We start from the raw sequence: 25,723 nt of genomic DNA on the forward strand, positions 1-25,723 counted from the left end.
TGCCCATAGTTCTTCAACTCAAAGGATCTTAAATCAAGAGGAAACATCTATCCATTTATCTCCATTCACATATATATATTTTTTTACAAAGACAACTCATTTTCAGTAATTTATTTTCAGTTTGTTTATACATTATGGAGATCACTTAAATCCCAAAGTTCAGAACACTAGAGATGCGTGTGAAGAGTCAGAACGATTCCTTGCTGGGGAGACGTGAGAGGAGAGACAAGGACTTGGAATCAGAGATGTAGTTCCAGGTGATTATTTGGAAAATCCAAAATCCCGCATCAACATTTAGTCTCAGTAGAGTTCCCTGCACTGTCCTAAACACATCTGTAGTGTCACCAGGTTCCATTACTGAGAAGAAGGGCATAGTGAAAACACATTCATGGGACAGGGGTGTATGAGGGTGGGAAAACCGCGACATGCATAGGACAAATATTTCCCATGCAACAAACCATCAGAAAACACATACTCATTTCCCAAACACTATCAAAACTTAATTTAAGCCCCATCCACCCCTCGAAAAAAAAACAGTAGAGAAATAAAATTAAAAGGAAAAATAAAGTAGAATAAGAATATAAATTCATCCTTTTATAGTCAGGTTCTATCAATAACAAAAATATACTCTTCAAAAATTGTAGGTTCAAATAGCATATGCCATACACGGTCCAAAACAAAAAGAACAAGAAAATATCTATTAGCCAACCAAAAGAGCCGAGTAATAAATAACAGTTATTACCAATGCCATCATTTTCATAATCATTACACTGGCGAGAATAAATCTAATACTCTCCAAAACTGATGACATTCTTGACTGTTTCGAGGAAAAAGAAAACAAAATAGTCCGTTTTGTTTACGCATTTTGATTTTTAATTTCATGCCACTTTTAAAATCTTAAAAAATATCTATAAAAAAGGCAGACTTCTTAACCCCAAAAATATTTCTGGTCATATACCAAGAGGAAATATTTCCCATCCCTTAACCCAAAACCCTTTGAACACAATTGGCAAAAAATATATTTATATATATTTATATATTAACAGCAATAACTTACCATTCATTTAACTTAATTTGTTGACTTGCACATGTAGTATCTCCCATAGGAAGTTCAGTTCTTTTCAATTACATAAGAAAAATATTAAATAATAATAATAATAGTAATAATAATACTATCGATGACAGCCTTTGTAAATCCTAGATTTGCTACCAAACCCTGGCAATCAGGACAGTTCTTTGAGCACTGCAACATTACATCAAATCTAACGAGCGATTCATATTCGACCCCATATCTTGGTTATTTGTCAGCATGTCATTTGTCCCTTGCCCATGCAAGGCTCCCATCCCACCTAGCTGTGAAAGCATGGCACTCTGGTCTCCTCCAAATGGGCCCTGGTCCATCGCATTAGCCTGTTGCTGCTGTTGGGATGCCTGCGGTTGTTGCTGTGGAGGTGGGGGTGCAACCATGCCACCGTGATGCTGAGAAAGATGACCTGGATGAGGGGAGCCTGTCTGGGTCTGCGGCGAGATGCGATGGGGTGAAGGCTGGGGCTGCAAGCGAGGAGATGGACTAGAGTTTGGCGGCTGGGACTGGGGCCGAGGCGATGGCTGGGGTGAGCGGACTTGGTTGCTTAGAGAATTGGGCAACTGCTGGCCCTGCAAATGGGGAGACTGGGACATCTGTTGCTGGGGCTGCTGAGGGCTCATGGGATTGTGTTGAGCAGGAGATCCTCCTCCTAAGTGCGACTGTTGTTGCTGGAGGAGCCGTTGCTGCAAAGCTTGCTGACGCATGACTTGAGGTTGGGACCCAATTGGAGCCGACTGCATCTGTTGCTGCTGGAGGGGACCACCACTTCCAGGACCTCCATCAGCACCCTGGAGTCCTGCCAGAGCACCCTGCTGCTGCTGCTGTTGTTGCTGCTGCTGTTGTTGTTGTTGTTGTTGCTGTTGTTGTTGCTGTTGCTGTTGTTGTTGTTGTTGTTGTTGTTGTTGTTGTTGTTGCTGTTGTTGCTGTTGCTGCATCTGAAGTTGCTGATGTTGCAACCTTTGTTGCAGTGCTGCTGCAATCTGCTGATGGGACATAGACCCAGAGTAGTTTTGTTGGGTACCTCCCTGTTGTTGCTGGAGACCACCAGGCTGAGGTTGGCCAGGCTGCTGTGGAGGCAGTCCAGATTGCCCAAGATAACCCTGCTGCTGGGGTGGTTGAGGATGCTGGAACTGAGCATGGTTTTCCATATGTTGCTGCTGCTGCTGTTGTTGTTGCTGCTGCTGCAAATGCCGCCTCATCATTTCTCTGAACTGGGGGGAGATGTTAGACATGTTGGCACCCTGATTGGGCATAACACCTTGCTGCTGCTGCTGTTGCTGTTGTTGTTGCTGTTGTTGCTGCTGTTGTTGCTGCTGCAATGCTGCCATTTGCTGTTGTTGCTGCAAATTCCCTCCCATCATTGACCGCTGTTGAAGTTGCTGCTGCTGTTGTTGTTGCTGAAGCTGATTCACTGGCATGGTAGTTCCTTGTGCCATATGCATACCTCCTTGATTTGTCCCAGAATTTACATTCATTTGCTGGCCATCAATGATTCCTGGACCTCCACCAGGTCCTCCTGGTACACCTGCACCTCCTGCTCCAGGCCCGCCTCGACCAAGGTACCTAGGAACCCGTTGCCTGATAAAGGTTGCCATGAGCTGAGGGTTCGAACGAAGTATATTCAAGACTTGCTGTTGTTGATGGGGAGAGCTAGGTAACCTTAAGGTTCGTAGGAGGTCCTGTATGGCAGCCTGAGGGTGATTTCCAAGGCCAGTACCTGCAGGTGCAGCCCCTCCTTGGCCCATCATACCCATTACACCAGAAAGCCCTTGCTGCTGCTGCTGACCAACTGTCTGCTGCTGTTGAGGTGCAACCATTCCTTGCAGACCCATTTGGTTCATAACCCCAGGTCTCTGCTGAGGAGGCATACCGGGACCATTCCACTGCTGCGTCGGCACCTGAAGTTGAGGTGCTCCATGCTGGCCCTGCTGTAACTGGACTTGAGAGAGCTGAGCCTGAGGTCCTGTCTGCTGCTGCATGCCTGTTGTAATCATTCCCTGCTGCTGATCCATGTGAGTTCGGGCAACTGCTGCTTGTGTCTGGGGTGGCATTCCCTGAGGTCCACCCATTGCAGCTCCAGGAAGGTTCATGCCCATCTGGTTTTGAGTTTGGGGACCCTGATGAAGGCCATGTGGAGGCATCATTCCAGGAGCCTGGTTTCTTTGCAGGATCTTTTGCTGAGCCATTTGTCTTTGAGTCTCTGCGACTCGCTGAATCTTCATGGCAATTTCTACAGCGGCAGGTGGAGGGCCAGGTGGCTGATGTTGAGGCATCACAGGCTGCCCTAGGTTCGACTGTTGCTGTTGAGGGAAGCCTCCTGGCACCATGCCTGGCTTTCCCATTGACTGAGGAAGTGGAGAGGAGCCTGGAGGTCTTTGCACATATGGAGGAAGGTTGTTGGCATGCTGAAGATGCTGAACTGATGTTGGCTGTTGCTGCTGCTGTGGGATCAGGGGCTGTTGCGGGGAGTTGATCATCCCACCACTTCCAGTCATTTGCTGGTATTGATGGACCATCCCTGCCAACTGCTGTTGCTGTTGTGATGGAACACCTCCAATGCCAGGTTGAGTCACTGGAGGCTGACATTGCTGAGTGGGCGTCTGTGGGGTAGGGGGCTGAGTGCTTGGTGTTGGTGTGCTCGGACCAGTAGTACTGTTCCCAGGAGATGGCAGCCCACCGTTGCCTCCTGGAAGCTGCTGGCCTGTCCTTTGCATGCTGGCCATTCTTCTACGCACCATCTGGGCCTGCTGTAGCCTGTGCTGGAGCTGTTGTTGCCGCAGTTTCTGCTTGATGTTGAGGCAGAATGGCACAGGGCACTTGTTCTCTTGGCAGTGTTTTGCATGGTAACAACAGAGTGCGATGAGCTGCTTGCAGATAGGACAACCTCCATTGGTTTTACGCTTGCAGCCTTTGGTATGTTGAATTACACGTTTCATTTTCTGGCAAGATGGAAGCGAGCAGTTGGCATTGCGGCACTGGCAGGCATGCACCAGAGACTGGATGCACCTCTGAATACTGAGACGCCTTGAGTCTCCAGGATTCTGCGTTGAGGAAGGAGCCTGATTATTGCTTTCGTCATCCAACCCCAAGCCCAGTTTTTCCATCTTGTGCTCGTGACCTTTTGTATTGTAGCAAGTGATGCAGAGATCATAGTCCTGTGAAGAAGTTAGAATAATCATTACATCGTGTATTGGATGAAAGGACATTAATTACAAGCATTAAGTATGACTAAGTATAACTTGGGTGAGCAGACATCCTGTTTTTCCTGGCACAAATTTTGAATAATTGAGGACACAACAAAAATGGTCTTAATTTGGGTCGGTCTTGAGAAAAACCGCATATCAGCTTTACACATAAAATTTGTAAAAATAATAAGGGTCTTCAATATGTGATCTTGTGCCATTGTCCCATCCCTTACCTCACAAACAGTGCAATGGAAACGAGTTTCAACATGGTGCTTGCACTCATTGCAGGTATAGACAAAGCGATCCTGGCTCTGGTTATGCAGTTCCACCAACATGCACATGGTGCTCCATTTGGAGCGCCGCAATGAAGAAAACTCCAGGTGCTTATCCCGTGCAAGTGTTAAGAAGGCATCACGACCATCCATCAAGTCACACGCCATCAAAGAATCCGGGTCAACAATGGGCAGGAGAGAATTGGAATTGGGTGCCGCAATCAATCGAATAACAAAGAACACCTAGCAAGGAAGAAAAAAAAAAAATGTTGGAATAAAAAAAAAAAAATCATTATGCCAGGGCATATGTTAACATTGTACAAACAATAGTGACCAGGATGCCACTAAACCTGACAAACACTTAAAGTCTGACAATTAGGGCTGCAACTAACGATTATTTTAATAATCGATTAATCTGTCGATTATTTTTTCGATTAATCGATGAATCGGATTAAAAAAAGAAAAAAAAGAAAAGCATTCATTTCCAACCCTTTATTCAAAAACAGAACTAAAATCTTTAGAAAGTGCACAAACATGTTGCTCCTTGAACATCCCTGAGCTGTTATAATAATAATAAATAAAAATAAAAATGGACTAACACAAAAAACATACACATGTATGCTTTACATCTGCCAAATATATAGACTTTTGGGGGGGTTGTTAAATTAAATAATTTAACAACACTGCGTCGTTAGCGTTGGTATTGTATCAGACACTTGCACTTAACATTATATGAAAATCAAGCTCAATGGAGTTAATAATGTTTTTGACCAGAGAATGACGGAGATGGAGTGTTTTGTTTGTCATTAGAACGGCTGTAACTGTTATCTGAAGCAGCAAGTGCATTATGCTTTCATCAACTTTTACAGGTTATATAACTTTGATTGTAGCTATATGGGCGCTTAGTTTTTTCGTGTCGTTTAATACACTTGGCCAAAATCTCAAATTAAGCGCTTATGCACATAATGCACAGGATATTTAAAACGTATATAGACAGCAAATAACTAATTCTTCTCCACTCTTCAAACACACAAAAACATTATCCTTTACTGACATAGTGTTTGAGTAAAGAAAACGCTGTACTATTCAAACACCAATTATTTATTCACCCTTGCATTGCGAAAAAGCAGAGATCTCATCTTCTCCAGGCTGTGCGCGCGCGTCAATCTGAACGGAGGCGGGGTGAAGTTACGAGGTCTCGCTGAGAGCTCGATGATCCAATGGCGTTTTACTGACAAGTTATTTTAATGCTTATCATTGGTTTACTATTTTTAAAACTCTCTGATTTAAAATAATAAAAACGAATTATAAGCGACTCAAGTTTGGATAATTTTTCACAGCACCTGACTGGGCTAGGGTATGGCAACTGCCATGCATAAACGCCGCCCTGCTCCCACACCTTGGATGACTTGGGTCGCACGGATTTCTCTGCCTCCGCCATGTATCTTTCCTCTACCTCCGCTCGTTTTTTTTTTTTTTTTTTTTTTACTTTTTTTAATTTATGAGGCGCCAAACTCTGCTACCATCCGTGCGCGAGAGAGACCGAGTGTGTTCACTCCGCTCCGCGCTCAACTAAAGTTTTTTTTTTTTAATAATCAAACGTCTCCGCGTCGCGCGACACAACGAATCGATTATGAAATTCGTTGCCAACGCTTTTAGTAATCGATTTTTATCGATTTAATCGATTCGTTGTTGCAGCCCTACTGACAATGTTTCTTTATTAGACAATCATAGTACAGACAGTGAATCAGGCTTTAGTCTTCTTCATACCTCTTTGTGCTTTTCCATTGTGGCATAGAGTTTCTGTGAAAGGTCATTGGACACATTTGGCATGCCCGGCTTCTTTTTGTTGGCTCGGCTTAAGCTGCTCTTGTTCTTGCTTGTCTTCTTGTTGTTCTTTTTCTTGGCATTTTTGCTGTCACCTTTTGTTGTCTGAAGAAACAAAAGAAATGTTCACAGCTGTGTGAAAAAGCACTTTAACAGGGGAACAAAACCTGAGATAAGCGAAAGCTTAAAGACTAACATCAACACTCTCATTGGATGTGCTGTTCTCCTCCCTCTTCCTTTCCTCCTCTTCTTGCTCTAGTTCTTTGATACTCTCTTCAAGCACATTGGGCCAGAAATCACCCTCAAAATAGGGCAGTTCTTTGGCGCTGGTGAGGCGATCCTCTGTTGCCTGTTTGAAAATGTCCTGTAAAAAAAATAAAAATAAATCAATGTATAAAATCAAACTCGAGACTTCCAACACATTTCTAGATCTCGCTCTTGTATGCTGAAAAATAAAAATATTTATAATAAAACATTTTTACAATAAACATAAAATTTCCAAATTGTACCTTGTAGTCATGCACAATGCGCTCCGCTACAGCTTTATCCAGCATCTTCTTATACCACTCCTGCAGCCGCTTCGGCTTGGGTATCTTCTGGTCTGGAGGGTGACAGTGGAAGATGTAATCATCTCCTTCACTAGGAGGGCAGGCCCAAATGTGTCCTGTGGTAAACCTAAAAGAAAAAAAAGACAAAAAGGTTCAACTAAGAATTTCACAAGACAAAAAAGCGCGTGTACACAAGATAGTGGCTAACATCTGCTGAAACGGTAGAATAGGGAGTATCATCTTACCCTTGTTTTTTGGCATAGTCCAGATATCCTAAAAGAATCTCATAGTACACGGTTGTTCTCAGACAACGTGGCTGAAAGAAGTGGACACTGTCCAGGTAGGATATGTAAACCCGTCTATAGGATGGAGCAGGGGGGGGGGGAGGTTAGAAGGAAACCAAAACTGGCCCATCAAATTATAAAAAGCAGTTACAGATACCTGACCTTTGATTAGGGGGTGGACAATCTGAGCCATACTCTTGCACGTGCATCCCAAAAAAACAGACATCAACACCCTCAACATCCTCAAATGCAAATAAAGCTTTTGTTCTGTATGGGAAAGACTCTGCCATCTCTCCACTATCCACAAACCTGTGAAAAGGAAAGGATGTCATTAATATCCAAGCAGACAAACAAGCCATGATGACAATTATTACAAATTATAGGCCTGCCTCAGTTTCATAGCTTTACACTATACATCAGAGTAAAGAACTGTGGCTTCACAGCAAGAATATAAATAACAGACTGTTTTTAAGGAACTATTCTTGAACCGTCTAGCAGATAAATGCATTGTATTAAACGTGAGTGTCTGGTCTTAATCTATCCTGTCTCACCTAGACTTCATGCCTGGTTTGACTTCCACCACTTTGTCTGAGACATGAACAACACGAATAGTGACTTCACCAGATTCTGGGTGATTCTGTCGCTTCAGAAAGTCATTAATCCGCGTTTCCAAGTAGTAGCCTAGTTTGGTCTGTGGAAGCCCTGAAGGTAAAAAAAAAAAAAAAAAAAAAGGTTTAAAATGTCATTACTAATTGGATTATCAGTGAGAAGAAAACAGAGAAAACGGAATTACATACTTTTAGCAGCATATTTATTCTCTTTACGGGTCTTGTTGGACTTCTTCAAACAGCCATCACACACAAAGCTAAATAAGGTGAAAGAAAAGGAATCTTGGGGTTAGAAACAAAGAGCACAGTCAGTTAATAGTTGTATTCGATTTCTTTGCAGCAAACTCACCCTGATGGCCATATAGTGTCATTGTGCAAAACACAGATCTGATGCATCTTACGACCACAATCCATACATTCCACAAATCTACAGAGAAAATGGGGATTTAAAAAAAAAAAAAAAGTGTTAATCCTGAGAATTTTAATAAGGGAACAAAACTGGAATTAAGGTTATATGAACTTACAGCTCAGGGTCGAGCATGTCATTTTTCTTCTTTTCAAACTGATCCTTGTTGATCGACCTGAAAATGCATGCAAATTGTAGCACTATTAAAACAAGAAAATGATTCTGTAGTATAAAAAGGTGCATTTATGGTCTTGAAAAAAATCTTGATTCAAAATTTAAAAAGGGCAAAACCAAGTTTACTGAGATTTATTATTATGGACTTCATTCATAAATTTTTTTTTTTTTTTTTTTACACATCTCTTGGGCCCTTTACATGGCAATTACTATGTATTTTCTATGTTCAGAAAATGGATGGCACTTTACTACATAATGAGATGGGTGCATTTACACTTGATTTTTGTGTTTGGATCACTAATTCATTCAGAGGTGGTCGGGGACAGATTATGACCACAGTCAATGAAGTAACTGCTTGACTATATTACTTGTGTAGTTGAACACAGATAATAAATTACTCTAGTAGTAATTTTGTCTGACAGAACGATAGAACATTTACTACAAAATCCATTTTTATCCATCGGTAAACGGTTTTAACTCTTGGTATGTGCCATTGTTATCACAAGAACACAAACTTGTTTTCTGATGCAGATAAAGATCACACTGTAATAAGACACTGATTAAAAATAGTGGAAAAGAGAAGTCACTCACGTTTGAGGTTGGGATGGGTCATCTCCCAAGGACACAGTCTCACCCTGGATCTCATTGAAACACTTCTCACAGAAGTGATACCTGTCAGCAAGAAGCCCATATTTTGGTGAACTACACCATGCGCCAACACCACAGCCAATCACAGAGAGGTAACGAGGAGGTAGCCACCAATCAGTGCAGGACAAGGCAGGGCAGAGCAGACAGGCCAAAGGGGGAGCGCAGGACAGGGTCGTCGCCAGAGAAGCCAGTCATGATGCAGGATTTTTGAGCAAGGGTTTTGAGCAGGGAGGGGTTTAGGTGCAGATGAAAGCAGGCGATAGCAGACACGACAAACGTCAAAGTACAGGGGAGAAGAAAAGGGTCGACAAAGAAAAACATTAGACAAGACAGAAATGGATGAATAAGGAGGGAGACAACAACAGAGACAAGCAGAAAGCCAAAGCAAAGCACAGATTAGCATTTACAGGTATAATGAGGAAAAACCATTACAGCAAAACAGGAGCAGAATCAATTGCGAAGGGTGTTGAGACTTATGGACACATGAGCACATTAAACATGAACAAAAAGACCGCAGCCACAAGCAAACAGGCATTTTAAAGGTGTCACTTTAATAAATAAGAATTGCTCCTTTCATGACACTGCCATTAATCAACGCGACAGCACAAAGTTGTACATTTTGTACAGATTTACAAGCAATTATTGAGATTATTCAATTCCTGAAAAATCACGATAAGACATTAAAGGGGTCATAGCGTGAAAAATACAACTCTTACATATATTTTATCTATGTATTATGAGAACATTAACATATAACCAACCACAATTTAATTTAAAGAAATACAGAGATGGTATAAATGGCCTTGTAAAAATTATGATGATTTTTGGTTCAAGAAACCTTGATTTAAAATATAAGTAGGCTTCACAATAAATATGATCCTAATAAAATTGTTTTAATTAGATGTAGCAGAAAAGGAGCACTCTTTAAAATGCCAGGTCTTTTCACACACATAGGATTTTACAAGGGACTGATTGGTGGAAAAGGTGGGATAACAACACTCTTATCAACTGTGGTGCAACTGTCAGTTCACTTTATGTGGCCAGGTACAGTGGAAAAAAAGCAGTTTTACATGCATATGCAATAAATAATCATAACATGGGTCATTCAGGTATACATGTATGCTTGTGTGTCCGTTGACATTAGCCTCGGTTTTAAGTTCCTTACCTGTTCTGATAACTAAAGTAAGCAGCATCTCGTGGTATAGTGCATAGCTGCTTCCCGTAGCAGCACAGAGTTTGGGGAGAAAACTCAAACTGTGAGAGAGAACAAAAAAAAAGCATTAGCCAGTGTCATGTTGGCGAAAACATGACAAATGTCTGTTTAAATGTTTCTAAATACAGATCAATTTCAGGCATCTTTTAGACCAATACATTCTTGAATCTGTGCTATGACACAAAACCCAATGTTATGACTACGGAAAAGAAAACTAATTTGGTTAGCTCAATGCCTACACCACAACGCCCATTACTGCATCAGCCCCAAACTCTTATTGAATCGGTCTACAAACAAAGAGGAAAGTATTGATTTATAGAACAAGAACCACCCCAAAAGGTGCAAACACTCCTATGCTCTCCATTTTACCTTTCTCCCACAACAGTAGCCAAGGCTCTGCATGACCGGGTCGATCTCCTGCTCAAACACCTCCGCCAGCTTGGAGCAGTACTTGTAGACCCGTGACGTCTTGCGGTTGTACAGCCAGGCGTTGTTGAACATGAGCCAGATGTCATCCACGTATTGCCACGGTTCTTGGTACTGGCCCGTGTCTAGCTTCCGTTTGATAGTAGACAAGTCCATGGGATTCTTCACAATGTCAAAATAGTCCTGCAATTTGCAAAAAGCGACAATGTTGAATGTTAGTACAAATATCCATCTACACGGGAGAGAATTAACTTAATACTCATTTTCAGCATTTAGAAAATGTGTTTGAAATCCCACCAGTTATCCCAATTGCTAATTTTGAAATCTGTGCTACATGATTAGAGAAAAACAGAGAAAAGGGGCTGTGGCATTCTCCTTTTGATAAAAACTTCAACTTTCATAATACACTGTTGATCTGATTGGCCGTGGCTAGAATACAGAAATTTGGAAGTTCAATCTGTAGTTTTAACAAAAGCCCTGAAGGTGTCAATAGTCTGCTGGATGACACAAACTGGCCTATTTTGCCTCATCAGCCTGACTTTTGCTGGTAAATGTGGATGTAACACAGGGACAGAGTACACCTTGTTCATGGACATACAATATTAACAATTTAACAAAGCAAAACTGCTTGAAACATAAGCCAACTATCCTTTAATAGTATGGTAATATGAAACAAAAAACAGCACTGTATTAAGGTGCCTATGACCAGACAGCAGACATACTGGTATTCCCAGTAATGAAGGGTCCACAGGCTGGCGGAAGGGCAGAGACTCAGGATCCTGGCGGTAAAGAGACTCCAGCGTGGGCATCAGGGCCTGCCTCAGCTCCTCTGGTTTAAAAACTGGTGACAAAGTAAGTAAAAGCAACAGGATTACTACAAAATCAGTTCTTAATCTCTGATGCAACAGTGAATATTTTAGCTGTTTTTGTAAACCAGCAACCGGTTAACCTGTGGCATGCATGAAAATATTTGAAATCAACTCTTCCGTCATTACTGATGGCGAGTCAATTTAAGCAAGCCTAAAGCATCAAATTACGAACACATCTTGTGGTCAAATAGTGAAATGTATCTGTTGAAGTGAGAGATTTATTAATTATGTTGGATGTCTATTTAATTGTTGCTTACATTATATGTATAGAGCATCAATACCAAGGTACCAGTGGTTGGTTTTGTACTGCAGACAACCTTAGCAGCTAAAATACAAAGGTGGGTTCTGATCATACTTTTCTTTTTGTTAGGGACTCCGGAAGGTGAACTGTGGGTTGCTGTAGACCCTGAACTTTCCTCCTCTTCTTTAGGCTCAGTCTTTATCTCTGGCTTTTTGTCTTCCCCAGCTGCAGTTGACGAAGTCTCCATTGGCACACCATCACTCGGCTCCTCTTTCTTGATCTGATAAATCACAAAGAAAGCAGTCAATCCACATGGAATAATTTTTAAAGAAAGATGGAAGAATTAATATTCTTCAGACTTTGATTCTTTTTTAATGAAAATAAAACTTTCATTTCTTACCTCAGGCTTTTCCTCAACTTTAAAGTCTTCTTGTTTTCCAGTTTTTCCTCCCGTCATGCCTTCTTCATCCTCATCCTCTTCTACTTTCTGCTTGACCTCCACCTTGGGCTCAAGGGTGGTTGTGGAGTCTGAAGGACCCTGTTGAAATGTGTCCGCACTGCTGACAGAGGCAGGGGTAGCAGCCTGGCCATCCGCTGGTAGAGAACCCTTATGAGACAACTTAAGACAAAAAAAAAAAAAAAAGAAAAGGTCAAGAGTGAAAATATCCATAATATAATATAATATAACTGAGGCCACCAGTTAAAATGTCACTGAAAGTAAACCATTAATTATCTATGATTTTCAGATACATAATCAAGTACATTTATATTTTTATAAATAAGCTTGATTATAAGTACCATATTTCTGAACCATAAACTGTCCTTGAATTTAAGATAGACTGCAATTTATAAAGTGGAACACATTAGGAACATTTTTGTGCATACGGACATTTTATAAATCTTTCGTAGAAACATTTCAGAAATTGTTGAACGAGCAATACTTTATAAATTAGGCCCCAGGATTTTTGTTGCATACCCAACAGCGGTACTCACTGGAGTGCGGGGATGCTGGCTGGCATTTGGTGTAGAGAGGCCACTATGAGACATAGCAGGAGGAGTTCCTCCTAATGCCTGCTGCTGAGGCTGTATGGCATTGTCAGAACTGGCGGACGGAGGCAACTGCTGCTGACTGCCACTCGTTGCTAACTGGGGTAGGCTGGGTGTGTGAGGCTGGGGTGTCTGGGAGCCCGACGTGGGTGTGGGTGTGCGGCTATGAGCTGGGGAAGGAGAATTCTGGTGGACGGGTGGGCAGTGGGGGAGGTTGACGGACTGTGTTGGGGTGGACGATGGAGGGACCCCACTCATGCTGTTGGGACCCAGAGAGCCCACTGAAGACCCGCTGCCTGCCCCTCCAGCAGACCCAGGCTGGGCTAAAGGACTGCCGATTGGTAAAGATGATAAAGTAGGCATTTGCCCCTGCTGATAAAAAAATAAATAAATAAATAAAAGCTCAGAGCGAGTATCACATATGATGCATTGCAGCTCTAGAATGTTAAATGACAAAGACTAGGACCACATGTTTGCTCAGTGAAATACAGGAAATCATAATTGGATTGTACATTAAGAATGTAATACAATTCAGATAACATCTATGCTCTCTTACTTGAGTGACAGAGCTGTCATTTCCTGGGTGTGCCATGTCAACAGATCCAGCACCAAGAACAGGATTTGAACTTTGAAACTGTCCAGTTTGCATGTACTGATTTTGCATCTGTGCAACATTTGGCTGTGGCATCCTCACACTGCCCATGCTTCCCTGAAACAGCCAAAACATTCAGCATTTAGAAGAAATATTTTGTGCACACACTTGAAACAAACTTTAACCACAAAAAGCGTCACTTCCAGTCACAGTAATGACCTGGTTAAGAGGTGTGCTGAGTGGAAGAGGAGGTGTAGATCTCTGGCCCATGGACTGCATTCCCATATGGTTCCCAAAGGGATTCATGCCTGCAATGCACAGAGAAGAGAGAATTAATAAATATATACATATATACAGTAACATTGTTAAATATTACAAATAAAAACAATAGTTTTTTATTTTAATATATTTTAAAAAGCAATTTATTCCAGTGATGGCAAAGCAGAATCTTTAGCAGCCAGCACACCAGTCTTCAGTCTTAATATTTTTGTGGAAACCATGAAATATATTTATTCAGGATTCTTTGATGAATTAAATGAAATGAAAGATAAACTTAATACATTCTTGCTGAATAAAAGTATTTCTTAAAAAAGAAAAAACTGACTACTTGATCAGTAGAGTATACATACATCAAATTAAATATTTAGAATACACACATACACACACACATTTTATAAATCATTCATAGGAACATTTCAGAATTTGTCGAATGTTCACATTTGGGATCATTCTAGGCAAGATTTTATAAATGAGGCCTCAGGATTTTTGTTGCATACCAAAAGTATTTCTTAAAAAAGAAAATAAAATACTGACCCCTTGATCAGTAACTTTGATCAGTAGAGTATACATACATAAAGTTAAATATTTAGAATATCTTAGTAAATATGCATGAGTGTGAGTGTGAGTGTGAGTGTGTGTGTGTGTGTGAGAGAGTGAGTGTGTGTGAGAGAGAGAGAGAGATACAGACCAGCAGCATTCTGCATCCTGCTCATCATCTGGTTTGGACCAGTAGGCCGCACCACTGAAGGATCCGAGAGAGGGCCATCTACAGGTAGAGGGGCAAAACAAGAAAATGAAATTGCTAGACAAGACCGGTTTTCTGTTCTGTTGGCATAGTTTGGGCAGGACACATTCAAAGGCTTGTCCTTTTTTTTTTTTTAATGGCCACTAGGCCTTTAGGTACAATTTACCTGCTAACTGGTCGCAAGGAGAGACAATTTTGGTGAATGAGTACTCACTAGTAGGCAGTCCTGTGGGTGGCCCTGTCTGACCAATCCCAGTGGGGCCTTGCTGCAGGCCAGTGGGGGGCATACCAGGCTGAGTAGGCATCATGCCCTGCTTCTGTAACCGCGTCCTTCGCTTCTCTTCCAGTTCCTTCTGGATCTTATAAATCTTCTCCGCCAGCAGGTGATAATACTCGGCCTGAAAGTGTGATGTATAAATAATGACATAAATCAGTGACTACAAACGATAAACAAAAATCATTAACAGCCAACAAGACAATATACTCACCCTGCTGTTAGCGGACTCATACATATCCCCCTCAACTTTACGCGCATAGGCCACTAGATTCTCCATCCGCCGGTCCTTCAGTGCAGCTGGGTCTGGAGTGGGAAAAATGGCCTGGACTCTGAAGAAACAAAACAGCAGCAAGGGGCATGGAAATTAATATTACATGAATATCAAAAGCCTTGGTTTTCACTGGTTATTTACTGGTGATTATTATTATCAAGCAATTGAAGCACTTGTTCTTCTATGGCTATTTTCATGGCATTTAAAATAAATAAATAGTAACAACACTGTAGTAATGAAAAACAACAACTGACAAACAACTCATCAATATAAAAAACATTATATAAAATTTTTCATTTCAATATCCAAAGATTGTAACTTAAGATAATGTTCTTCCACTACAAAATGCAACTAATAAAAAAAATAATAATGTAACTTCTTCAGGCATAATTTTCACATAGCAGTGTCCAACTTACAGTTTGTGCACCAGGTGGTTGCGTAGATCCTGGGTGATGTCCTCATGCCAGCTCTTCCTCATGCCACCACTGGAAGCTGGGTTGGCCACAGGCATACACCCCATACCGCCCACAGCATTGTCATTCATCAGACTGGGGAAAGGGGAGCGAAAACAAATGAGGACCACTCTATGTTTATATATGAACTTATCAAAACTGACAGACACCTGCTGCTGCGGATTAGTGGTACTGTGAGATTTTAAGACCATCTGAATGCAGAGAAGTAAATGGCGACTAGTTACGCAAGATGAACCCAAGGGTTGTTTACCTCTGCGAGGTCATGTTCAGATGCAACATTGTATCCTGGAGAAGGCTAGCTTGCTGATTCTGAGACTGACCACCCACTGCTCCATTTACTCCCATGGGATTTGCTCCTGTAACAAGAAAGGTCATGAGAAGAGGTACCACTGTAAAACTTCATTTCCACGTCTAATGAAGTTTGGAGTCAGTAAGATGTTTTTGAAAGAAATTGCTTATGCTCACGAAGACTGCATTTATTTGATCAAAAATACAGTTAAAAAAAAAAAAGTAATATTGTAAAATATTACAACTTAAAATAGATTTTTATTTTTTTTATTAAATAAATAAATAAATAAATAAATACACCTTTTGATCAATGTAACACACCCTTGCTGAATGAAGGTATTAATTTCTTTAAATTAAAAAAAAACAAAAAAAAAACACCTTACTGACCCCAAACTTCTAAATGGCAGTGTACAAGTACAAAAAAAAAAATACCGGAAAGTGTTTTTCAAATAAAATCTGAAGCCTCTGTTTGTCATTACCCATTGTGTTCATTGCCCGTTGTGTTTGTTGGACAGGCTGAGAGGGAGCCTGGTTTCCCTGGTATGTTAGGCCCAGCGCTGCGTAAGCCCTCTCGATGGAGCTGGGGTCTATCTGCCCTGGGGTATTGAGATGTGGGGCACTGGGTGAACCACCAGTTACATTACTCAAAGAAGAACTTAACCCCACACCTCCAGTGCCTAGGAGAGCTGAAATCATTTGGAAAAAAATAAATTACTGAAAATAGGAATGCCGTTGTTGAAATGTCCAATTTTGCAACACTGAAGACAATGAAAAGACTAACAGTAAAAACATTACAAGGTTACAAAGTAACTTGAGATGTATGAAACAAAGTTTTGTATTAATACACACACTCACTCTGCTGATTCCTCTTGTCCCCTGCGTTTTTCAGTGGTAGACATACAGGACAGTCATGCCGCGTGCAGTTCTTCCAATGAGAGATTATCTGTCTGGATGAGGCACAGTGCGCCACTAGAAAGCAATAAAAACACAAACCTAATATTAGTAAGAGCACCATGTTGTGTAAATAGGCAGAACTGCTGAACAATAGAACTAAAAGTTCCACGCTGTTTCAGTTCTATGTAAGGCAAGGCAAGTTTATTTATATAGCACATTTCATACACAGTGGTAATTCAAAGTGCTTTACATAAGAGGAAGTGAAAAAGTCATAATTTTTTTTTTTTTTTTTTTTAATTTAAAACAGTTAAGAATAGAAAATGATTATACATAGTGCAATCAGTTCGGACGTAGCACAGTGCTCATTTGACAAATGCACAGCTAAACAGATGAGTTTTGAGTGGATTTAAATGTGGCTAATGTTTTAGCACATCTGATCATCTGGAAGCTGGTTCCAACTGCGGGCAGCATAATAGCTAAAAGTGGACTTCCCTTGTTTTGTGTGAACCCTTGGTATTTCTAGAGTGTATTCCTATGTAGTTTATACACTCACCTTGGCAAGATTTGCCAGCCTGGCAGTGCGTCATGTGGTTGAGGACGTTCTTCATGGTGCGACAATGGGGCAGGTTACACTGCCGTACTTCCCCATTGGCCTGCTCCCTCCGCTGGCACTTGTGGGCATGGAGCAAAAGCACCAGCTGCTGCTGTATGAGTTTGCGCTTTTCTGGGTCGGCCGCTGGAGGAACTCCTCCCACCGCTGTTGCAGACACAGCTGATGGAGCTGATCCGGGCCCGAGAGTTCCTTGGGAGTTAGGCACCATGCCGGCTACTCCTGCACCTCCGGCAGCACCCGCTGGGGAAGGCTGGGAAGCCTGCTGTGAAAATTACAAAATAACAGAATTTAAGATATTTTGTTGAATACATTCAAATGAGTCTAAAATCTATATGACAATACAAACCATGCCAGGTAAGCCCTGCACAGGCTTCTTGTCGAGGTTAAACTGGACCGGACTGTTGGGGAGACCTGGTTTGTTCTGGAGCTGAGGGGCCAGCCCTGCAACACCCAGACCCTGACTGGCAGGCTGACCATATGGGCCTCCATAGGGGCCTGAACCTGCATTCATCCCCATCTGCAACAAACAGACAGAGAGAGATGAGAATGCTTCTATTATATCCACAATGCGGACAAAATCTTGGAATCCAGTCATAAAAAGGGAATTTACTGTACATCAATGTCAAAATTTGGATGAATACATCAAAGGAGAACTGTAAGTTTAATCAAATTGCAATATGGGCTAGTGTCTGTGTCGGCACAGTTGAGTCTACACACTGAAGCATGCGTGATGCTAATGGTGTTTTCAGCATCTGTCTCAATCTTGATCTCAAGAGCTGCACTGCGAATTCACTTTACGAGCATTTCAACATTTAATTTGATAAAACTATCGTCAGATACACATAACACATAAGGTCTTCACTAGAAACCCCAAAATAAATTTTTGGTTTAATTCAATGAAATTATGACAAATATGTTACTATATTACATACAGTAACATGTACTTCTCAAAGTAATAATAATACAGCTTATTAAAACATTACTTAAGGAATATCAAAATTCTTCATCCATGATTTTTTCCTTTAATTTAAACAGTAATCCTGTTGTACAGCACTTTGATTGTGGAAAATGATTTCCTTTTTTCTGCAATCAAAGTGCTGTACAACAGGTTTACTGTTTAAATCATTTGATTACATTTTAAAAGATTCATTAAATTGTTCAAGTTTTCTACAGTTATTTCATTACCACCGGATTTGATAATAAATGCGTATTAAAATCATAAAACAATCAAGAAAATTAAAAAGAGACAACAGAAATTCTGGAAAAAAATTTAACTAATTTCATAGGGTACTATCAGTAAATTTTGAATTAAACATTTTAATTTAATTATTTATTAAACTGCAAATTTTTTATGAATTCAGTTGACTGCACATTCTTTCTTATTATTAAAATTCGAACCATTAAAACAGAATCCAGAAAAATACAACCAAGAAAATAGAATTTGGGAAAAATAATGATTTAATGCCCTATGAAATATATGAGATCATAAGGAATTGTAGCAATATAGAAATATTTTCAGATATTTAGTTTAGTGCTGGGCGGTATGACCAAAAATTTATATCACGGTATTTTTCAAAATTATACCGGTTTCACGGTATATGACGGTATTTTTTTTTTCCATGCATGACCGGGGGTTAACCACATTTTCTACTGATTGAGGGAGGAAAAACTGCAGTAGATTGACTTAGAATGCCCTATTTTACTGTCATGATGAGCGAATATTGTAGAAAAATTCCACACTAAATAGTGACTAAACACGACTCATTAATACATGTCAACCAGGAGTCACTCATTTATAATCGCGACATCGTCTGATAAAATCAACATGCATCTAACGTTACACTAAAGAGCGGCTATGCAGCGCACTGCCTGCATCCGAGTAACAAACTAAAAAATAAACAAACAAAAAAAAAAAAGTGCATAATATTAACAGACCAACTATTCTCATATTTATAATTCCAAACAGTCAGTTAGCGGCAAGTGCTTGGAAACGCTGTTTTGTACTCATTTACTGACGAGTCTGCGGCAGTACGGCCAGCTGAATGCGGTGCTTCTCTGACGCTCGCTGCACAGAACAGACGCAGAGAGAGGCGACACTGCGCCGGGAGAGTCAGACCTCACGCTCGCGGGGCAGCACTGGCGATATCTTCCAACTGAACCATAGCTAAGGTTTATCCAAAAATGTCGCTAGGTTTGTCAGTTTGTATATTCTATGGGAAAAAAGCCACTAAAAGGGTCTAAAAATTGCTAAATATAGTGCTAAAGTCGCGCTCGTGAGTGTGAGACGTGGGAGCTGATGGCAGGGGGCGGTGCATATTGTGGAGGAGTTCTTCTGTGTCATCACGTTCTACAGCTTCAGAACCTTCATGCTTAGTAACACCAAATACTATAGGTAACACATACAGCTGTGTTCTTGCCACAATGCAATAGTGAAAAGAGACCCCTCTCAAACAGTGTCGCGTTCCGAACGTTATTTAAATAACACCGGTATTGCAGTATTTTAAAAATTCATATCATAAGAAAAATAAACACCGGTATTCGGTATGAACCGGTATACCGCCCAGCACTAATTTAGCTCATAATCATTTATATTTTAAAGCTGATTATAAAGAATTGACAGTTATTAAGTACTAATCTACATTCTGCGAGAAAAACGCTCACCTTTCCAGTCCAGAACGCCATGTGCTCCAAATGAGAAAGCTACTTTTAAAATTAAAGTTGGCATAAAACAGTTGTGATCATCTTTCTTCTCTATTGTGATGTATATCAGGGTAAAACGCAAACATGTATAAAAAAAAAAAATGTAGGCAGACTAAAGGCTTGATTTTGTCCATCTGGAATTGACTGGATTAATGTTATTTGCTAATTGCTGCGATCTCATGTGAGTAACAGGTTGCTGGAAGGGAGGGATTATTGCCCCAAAAAGCTGTCTTCATTTGGCTATAATTTATCATCTTGAATGTATCAGTCCAATACTGAAACTTAACACAAAATCTGATGTTTACCTTGTTCATTGCTCCAGGCTGCTGTGCCCTCAGTCCACCCTGACCTCCTACTGTCTGCTGCTGCTGAAGAGCCTCTGCTAACAGGTTACTACTGCTGCCCATGCCCGGGTTGTGATGTCCTATTCTGGGCGATCCATTCAACATCTGCGCTCCCAGCATGTTTTGCTGCTGAGGCGCAGGTCCTCCTGGCTGTTGCTGTCCATTGCCTTTCTGAGGTCCGAGCATATTCCTGTTCATGTTGCCCACCATCCCTGCCATCTGCTGTTGTTGCATAAGCGTGGCCTGTTGTGGGGAAAGATGCCCTTGCGGGCCCATGCCCTGAGTACCTGGAGAAGCCTTCATATTCCCAAATAGCCCCATTGAGGCTCCTGCTGGGCTACCCATCGCACCCTGCTGCTGTGCTGCAGATGCGGATCCATGCCGGAGGAGTTCTGAGAGCTGCTTGTGTTTGGCCACTGCATCGCTGGACACAACTCCTCCAATGGCCCCGCCCCCACTACCCAAATTGCCGTGCAACTGGCCGAGGTCCCCTCCATTTGCTAGACTCAGCTCGGAGGAACTGATCAGCTCATCTGGAAGGTCATGCTCCAGGTCAAAAAGCGGGCCAAAATCTACAGCAGGAAATGAGAGTTTAGAAGCAAAATTAATGATGAAAAACAAAATGCAATATATTCTGGTCTTGGGATAGATTCAGTGATATACTAAACACTAAAATTACATTGCAAAAACATCTCTAGACCTTGCATATTTTTCCATTCCACTGACCTACGTCTTGCTTTTACACAGAATACACAAACACATTATGTTAATGGCCCCTAAATCAGTTTACAATGTCAGCATAATCAGTGCTTTTATACTCATGAAAAAGAAATACAGTAAAGGCATGTTCACACCATGGATGTTGAAACTATAGTTTTAATAATCATTGCAATTCTATGAGAAGTCCAAAAAATAGCTGTAATGATAATGACACAGAAGAAAAATATTGTTGGAACTGCTTTCAGAAAAATAAATTTCCGGCTGAAGAATGATTTAAAAAAAAAAAAAAAAAGAGCTAGACCTAACTGCAGCATGCACTCATTATGAACAAAGTTATTTTGAATTGGTCATTGGTGAGGAGGCTTTATAGTTATTGTTATAGTTCTTGGTGTGAGCGACCCTTCATATAATACTACATATGAAGATAAATGGCCTACAAAAATTCTTCCATCAGAAGAAGAGACCTCGGTATGAGACTGAAGAGTGACCACTTTCTATCAACATATTATGAAAACAGTTTGTGATATATTCATTTGTACTTTAGAAGTGCATCCCAAAACTGAGTGTAATGAAATGGGCACATCCTGTCATCGCTATATAAAGCTGTCATTCAATCCAAAATGATGTGCCAAACATTTCCACAGCCACTTCGCTGGATAACTGACAGCCGTGTTTATTAATGACTGACTATCTGAAATGGCTGGCTGTGGTTTGACAGGAAGCCAAACACAGATGCGTGCATGTTGTTGAATTAGGATGTAAAGTGTTTAGGTAGGTGCCATTTAGATTCTGAAGTAAATGTTATTTGCTGGTGGCACTTGCTAATTAAAAAACAAAAAACACTATGTCTAAAGGAAACTTTAATTATTGCAATTATCTATACTACCATTTGCATCTATTCAAAAGTTTAAAAACAAAATTTTAAGTATGTAGCCTAATTTCCTAACATATGTGTACATTTGATAGCACCTTCTTATCAAAATCAAATCAGCTATTGGCAAAACAGGTGGAAATGGTCAAATTGCTCCAGAAATTGTGCTGGTCTTACAAATGAAGTGAAGCAGCTGTGATGGGGACCACACATTCACTCCACAGACAAAACAATTGGATGCTGAGCATGTTGTGTATAAAAAAACGGTAGACTCGATAAATTTACGTTTATGCAATGCAATAAACTCCCTTTAGTATCAGAACCGGATCAAACTCGAAATTGAACAAAAGGTTGAAAACATTAGAGACATCAACAAAGAAACGTATTGAAATTACGTTCAAGTATAATAACTCGAACCTTTAATGCTCAATAAGAAACAACAGAACACTTAACGTTATGTGGTAAAAAATTCGTATCGCTAAGCATTAAGTGTGTTTTATGGTTTGTTTTGAAGAGACGGGCTCGTCAGTTGTGTTATGGCTGAACAATGGAAATCAAGATCCGAAAAAAATGACCGACGCACTAAAAGGCTATTTGAGCCAGCAAGCTAACTCACTCAAACACAACAGAAGTGCATTGGTATCCTCCGAATCACACAAACATTAAGCCTCTTCCTTTCAAGCTCCATAAACAAGCAAATAAATTAATCTAAACCATACTATGTGCCTCAAACTAATGAGGAATTAGTTGATATGCATCTAGCTAACAATGGCAGGGAGTTGTTGTGTGGGCCTTCAGCATCAGTCTGTTATTAGCTGACCAGCTAGCTAAGCAATATTATTCACATTTATTAACATTAAAAAGAACAAGAAAATATATGCAGAGTAAAACACAAGGAATAGCGGCTAACGTTTGTACTCGCTGCACATGGGCAGTTTGTGAAACAACTGTGGTTCAAGTGTAGTCAGAAAGTTTTGAAGTTGATTGACTCACAGTTTAGCAGGCTAATTTATGTTAATCACTGTCGATTATTAGTAAATAAAGGAGTATTGATGAAATGTGAAGACTAGGCTTTCAGAGGCTATTCGTAGAATTTCAACCATTAATGCATTATATAATTTATACATTATATTTATTATCTGAAGAAGTGATCCAAACTCTTTACAAGTGGAAACCAAATCGAAAGAGGCGTTTCACAGAAAAAAATAAACCCCACTAACATTACTGTTATTGCCACCATGTATCCAATACATTTTTCATTGCACCAGTTAGTTTTACATTTACACCAGCTGACACCAAGCACAGACCCTCGCCGAGGGAAAGCAGCGTGCAGCCGCTGTGAGTGAATCCCAACATCGATAGACAAGCGCTAATGCTAACCTAGCTGGAATGACAAGCTAAAGCTATCTCGTGCGGATACGTCGTTAGCTTCCCAAACTAGCCTGACAACAAAACTAAAAAGAAAAACCCATTCCCCGCTTGAAGATTTCAGCATGCATAGGTACATAGAAAACAAGCAACCAGTGATTCAAACATCTCAGTATCGTAAAAATTAAACGAAATAGTTATTTACCGTTTCCATCGCTGGCTGAGGCAGATAGCGCCGGGGAGGACAGTTTAGGCCTCTTGGCTGAAGGCGGGCCAGACTCCAGAACGTTCTCGGCCATATTTTTTAACGAATTAAAATATATATCCTCAGAGATAGGCGCCTAAGCCTATTCGTAATCCTCGATTTTAAAAATATCGCTTTTAAAAATATGACATTTCCCCCTCCTTTTTAGGGACGAAGGGGGGGAAAGTCCCGTGTACAAAATACTCCTCTTTCCTGGGTTCGCCTCTCGATTTCAGCTTCGGCGTATCAACCCCCCTCCCCAGACAGATTTTTGTTCTTTATACAATTCTGCAAGCGGAGGAGGAGGTAGGGGGAGTCGGCTCGGCAAGAAAGGATAAAGAAGACGCTCGCAGCGGCTCTACAACTCATCCAGTCCCGTCAAGAGTTAGAGAATTGAGCGATGATATGTTTGAAACAATTTTGCTCGTCTGCCATATCTGTTCGTGACATAGGTGTGTTTTGTGGACCGTGTCGTAAGATCATGTTAGTATCAAATGGTATCAAAATAGTATCAAAAGTTCAAATTGAGCCAAAATATGAACTTTATTTTCTAAGTTGGTATTTAAATTTTTTAAAATGTTAGCATATAATTAGGCTATTACATTTAGTGTGTTATGAAAATACAAATTCGCATTGTTTTATGTTGGAATTTTATTGGGAAATGTTCTAAATTCAAGAAGTAATTGAAATCTAAATCTGAAATCAAAAAGTGTAATAAATAACCTACAATATCCCACTATAATGAGTATTTTAACTTATTTGACAATATGCACAAATTACATTTGATTTGATTCATGCAAAAATTGCATGCGCTGGAATATGAATTACAGTTGTCAACTACAACTATATAACTGTCAATCTATTTTTTTTATTTTCATTCATTACACTACAAATGGCTAATATACAGAATATTAAACCATTATGTTGTTGGCCTACTCAAAATTTCTGTTGCATGACACCTAAATTGTAAATTGTTTGAATAAAGATGAATGTTTTACTGCTCTCCAGTGCTTCATTTTTATAAAAGTAGTTTGCCTACTATTTAAAAATGTATTAAAAATTTTGTAAGCAGTGCTAATTTGGCAAAATGTAACAAATTTAAGCAGTCCAGAGTAATTACAATTTTCATTAATGTGTATGACCCTGGACCACAAAACCAGTCGCTGGGGTATATTTGTAGCAATAGCCAAAAATATATTGTATGGGTCAAAATTATCGATTTTTCTTTTATGCCAAAAATCATTAGTATATTAAGTAAAGATCATGTTCCATGAAGATATTTTGTAAACTTCTTACCGTAAATATATCAAAACTTAGTAATATGCATTGCTAAGAACTTCATTTGGACAACTTTAAAGGCGATTTTCTCAATATTTTTTTTTTTTTTTTGCACCCTCAGATTCCAGATTTTCAAATAGTTGTATCTTGGCCAAATATTGTCCTATCCTAACCATACATCAATGGAACGCTTATTTATTCAGCTTTCAGATGATGTATAAATCTCAATTTCAAAAAACTGACACTTAAGACTGGTTTTGTGGTCCAGGGTCACATATATTATGAAAGGAAGAAGTGCTTAATATTGCAGGACAGTTATCCACACTCCCAAAGGACTTAAAATATTGCCTCTGAGGCTGGCAGTCTATGATAAATTTACACAGTTGAAATCAATGCATTATTAATTTTTTTCACCAATCCCAAACATCTACCCTTCACTTATCATCTGTCTACCCATATTTCAAAATGTAAGCCTCAAGCTCTCTCTTTTTTCTTAGCCATGCTATAGTCTTTACTTTTCTGAAGGCACTAAGGTTACTTGTCAAGGTTATGGTTAGCCACACACCCACAGCTGACCCACTGTCTGTTCACTGACCATCTGATGAGTACTGCACACAAAAATGCCAAGAAATTGCAAGATCTAATGTGAGTTGTACACCAGTATTCAGAGAGTCAGTGCTAAAATTGATGGGGCCCAGGACAAAGTGGTTTTAAGAGTAGGCTATACATATGTGACCCTGGACCACAAAACCAGTTTTAAGTCGCTGGGGTATATTTTTAGCAATAGCCAAAAATACATTGTATGGGTTAAAATTATCCATTATTATTTTATGCCAAAAATCATTAAGATATTAAGTTAAGATCATGATCCATGAAGATATTTAGTGAATTTCCTACTGTAAATATATAAAAACTTAACTTTTGATCAGTA

The 25,723-nt window shown here is 40.1% G+C and overlaps 1 protein-coding gene across 5 annotated transcripts; it reads right to left on the reverse strand.

Moving 5' to 3' along the window:
* Window positions 1-96: 96 nt before the first annotated feature.
* ep300a (E1A binding protein p300 a) lies at window positions 97-23,985 on the reverse strand. Of its 5 annotated transcripts, none has more exons than XM_058794232.1 (31): window positions 23,476-23,985; window positions 20,273-20,883; window positions 17,614-17,784; window positions 17,208-17,529; window positions 16,610-16,729; window positions 16,240-16,446; window positions 15,723-15,828; window positions 15,416-15,547; window positions 14,940-15,057; window positions 14,666-14,849; window positions 14,395-14,472; window positions 13,647-13,735; window positions 13,392-13,544; window positions 12,782-13,204; window positions 12,189-12,407; window positions 11,903-12,068; window positions 11,401-11,519; window positions 10,622-10,861; window positions 10,205-10,293; window positions 8,983-9,093; window positions 8,336-8,392; window positions 8,161-8,238; window positions 8,001-8,068; window positions 7,755-7,905; window positions 7,366-7,512; window positions 7,165-7,278; window positions 6,881-7,046; window positions 6,568-6,735; window positions 6,315-6,476; window positions 4,506-4,787; window positions 97-4,242 (listed from the first exon to the last, which is right to left on the reverse strand). In XM_058794232.1, the coding sequence occupies exons 1-31, from the start codon at window positions 23,567-23,569 to the stop codon at window positions 1,252-1,254; spliced, it is 8,136 nt and encodes a 2,711-aa protein (XP_058650215.1). In that variant the 5' UTR covers window positions 23,570-23,985; the 3' UTR covers window positions 97-1,251. The 5 variants fall into 5 exon arrangements, with proteins under 5 accessions (XP_058650215.1, XP_058650218.1, XP_058650217.1 ...); XM_058794235.1 differs by having other exon boundaries at window positions 8,983-9,063; window positions 16,616-16,729; window positions 23,476-23,984; XM_058794234.1 differs by having other exon boundaries at window positions 8,983-9,063; window positions 12,782-13,207; window positions 23,476-23,984.
* Between the last annotated feature and the right edge of the window lie 1,738 nt (window positions 23,986-25,723).

The sequence above is a fragment of the Onychostoma macrolepis genome, chromosome 12 (assembly GCF_012432095.1).
Source record: "Onychostoma macrolepis isolate SWU-2019 chromosome 12, ASM1243209v1, whole genome shotgun sequence".
Classification (NCBI taxonomy): domain Eukaryota; kingdom Metazoa; phylum Chordata; class Actinopteri; order Cypriniformes; family Cyprinidae; genus Onychostoma; species Onychostoma macrolepis.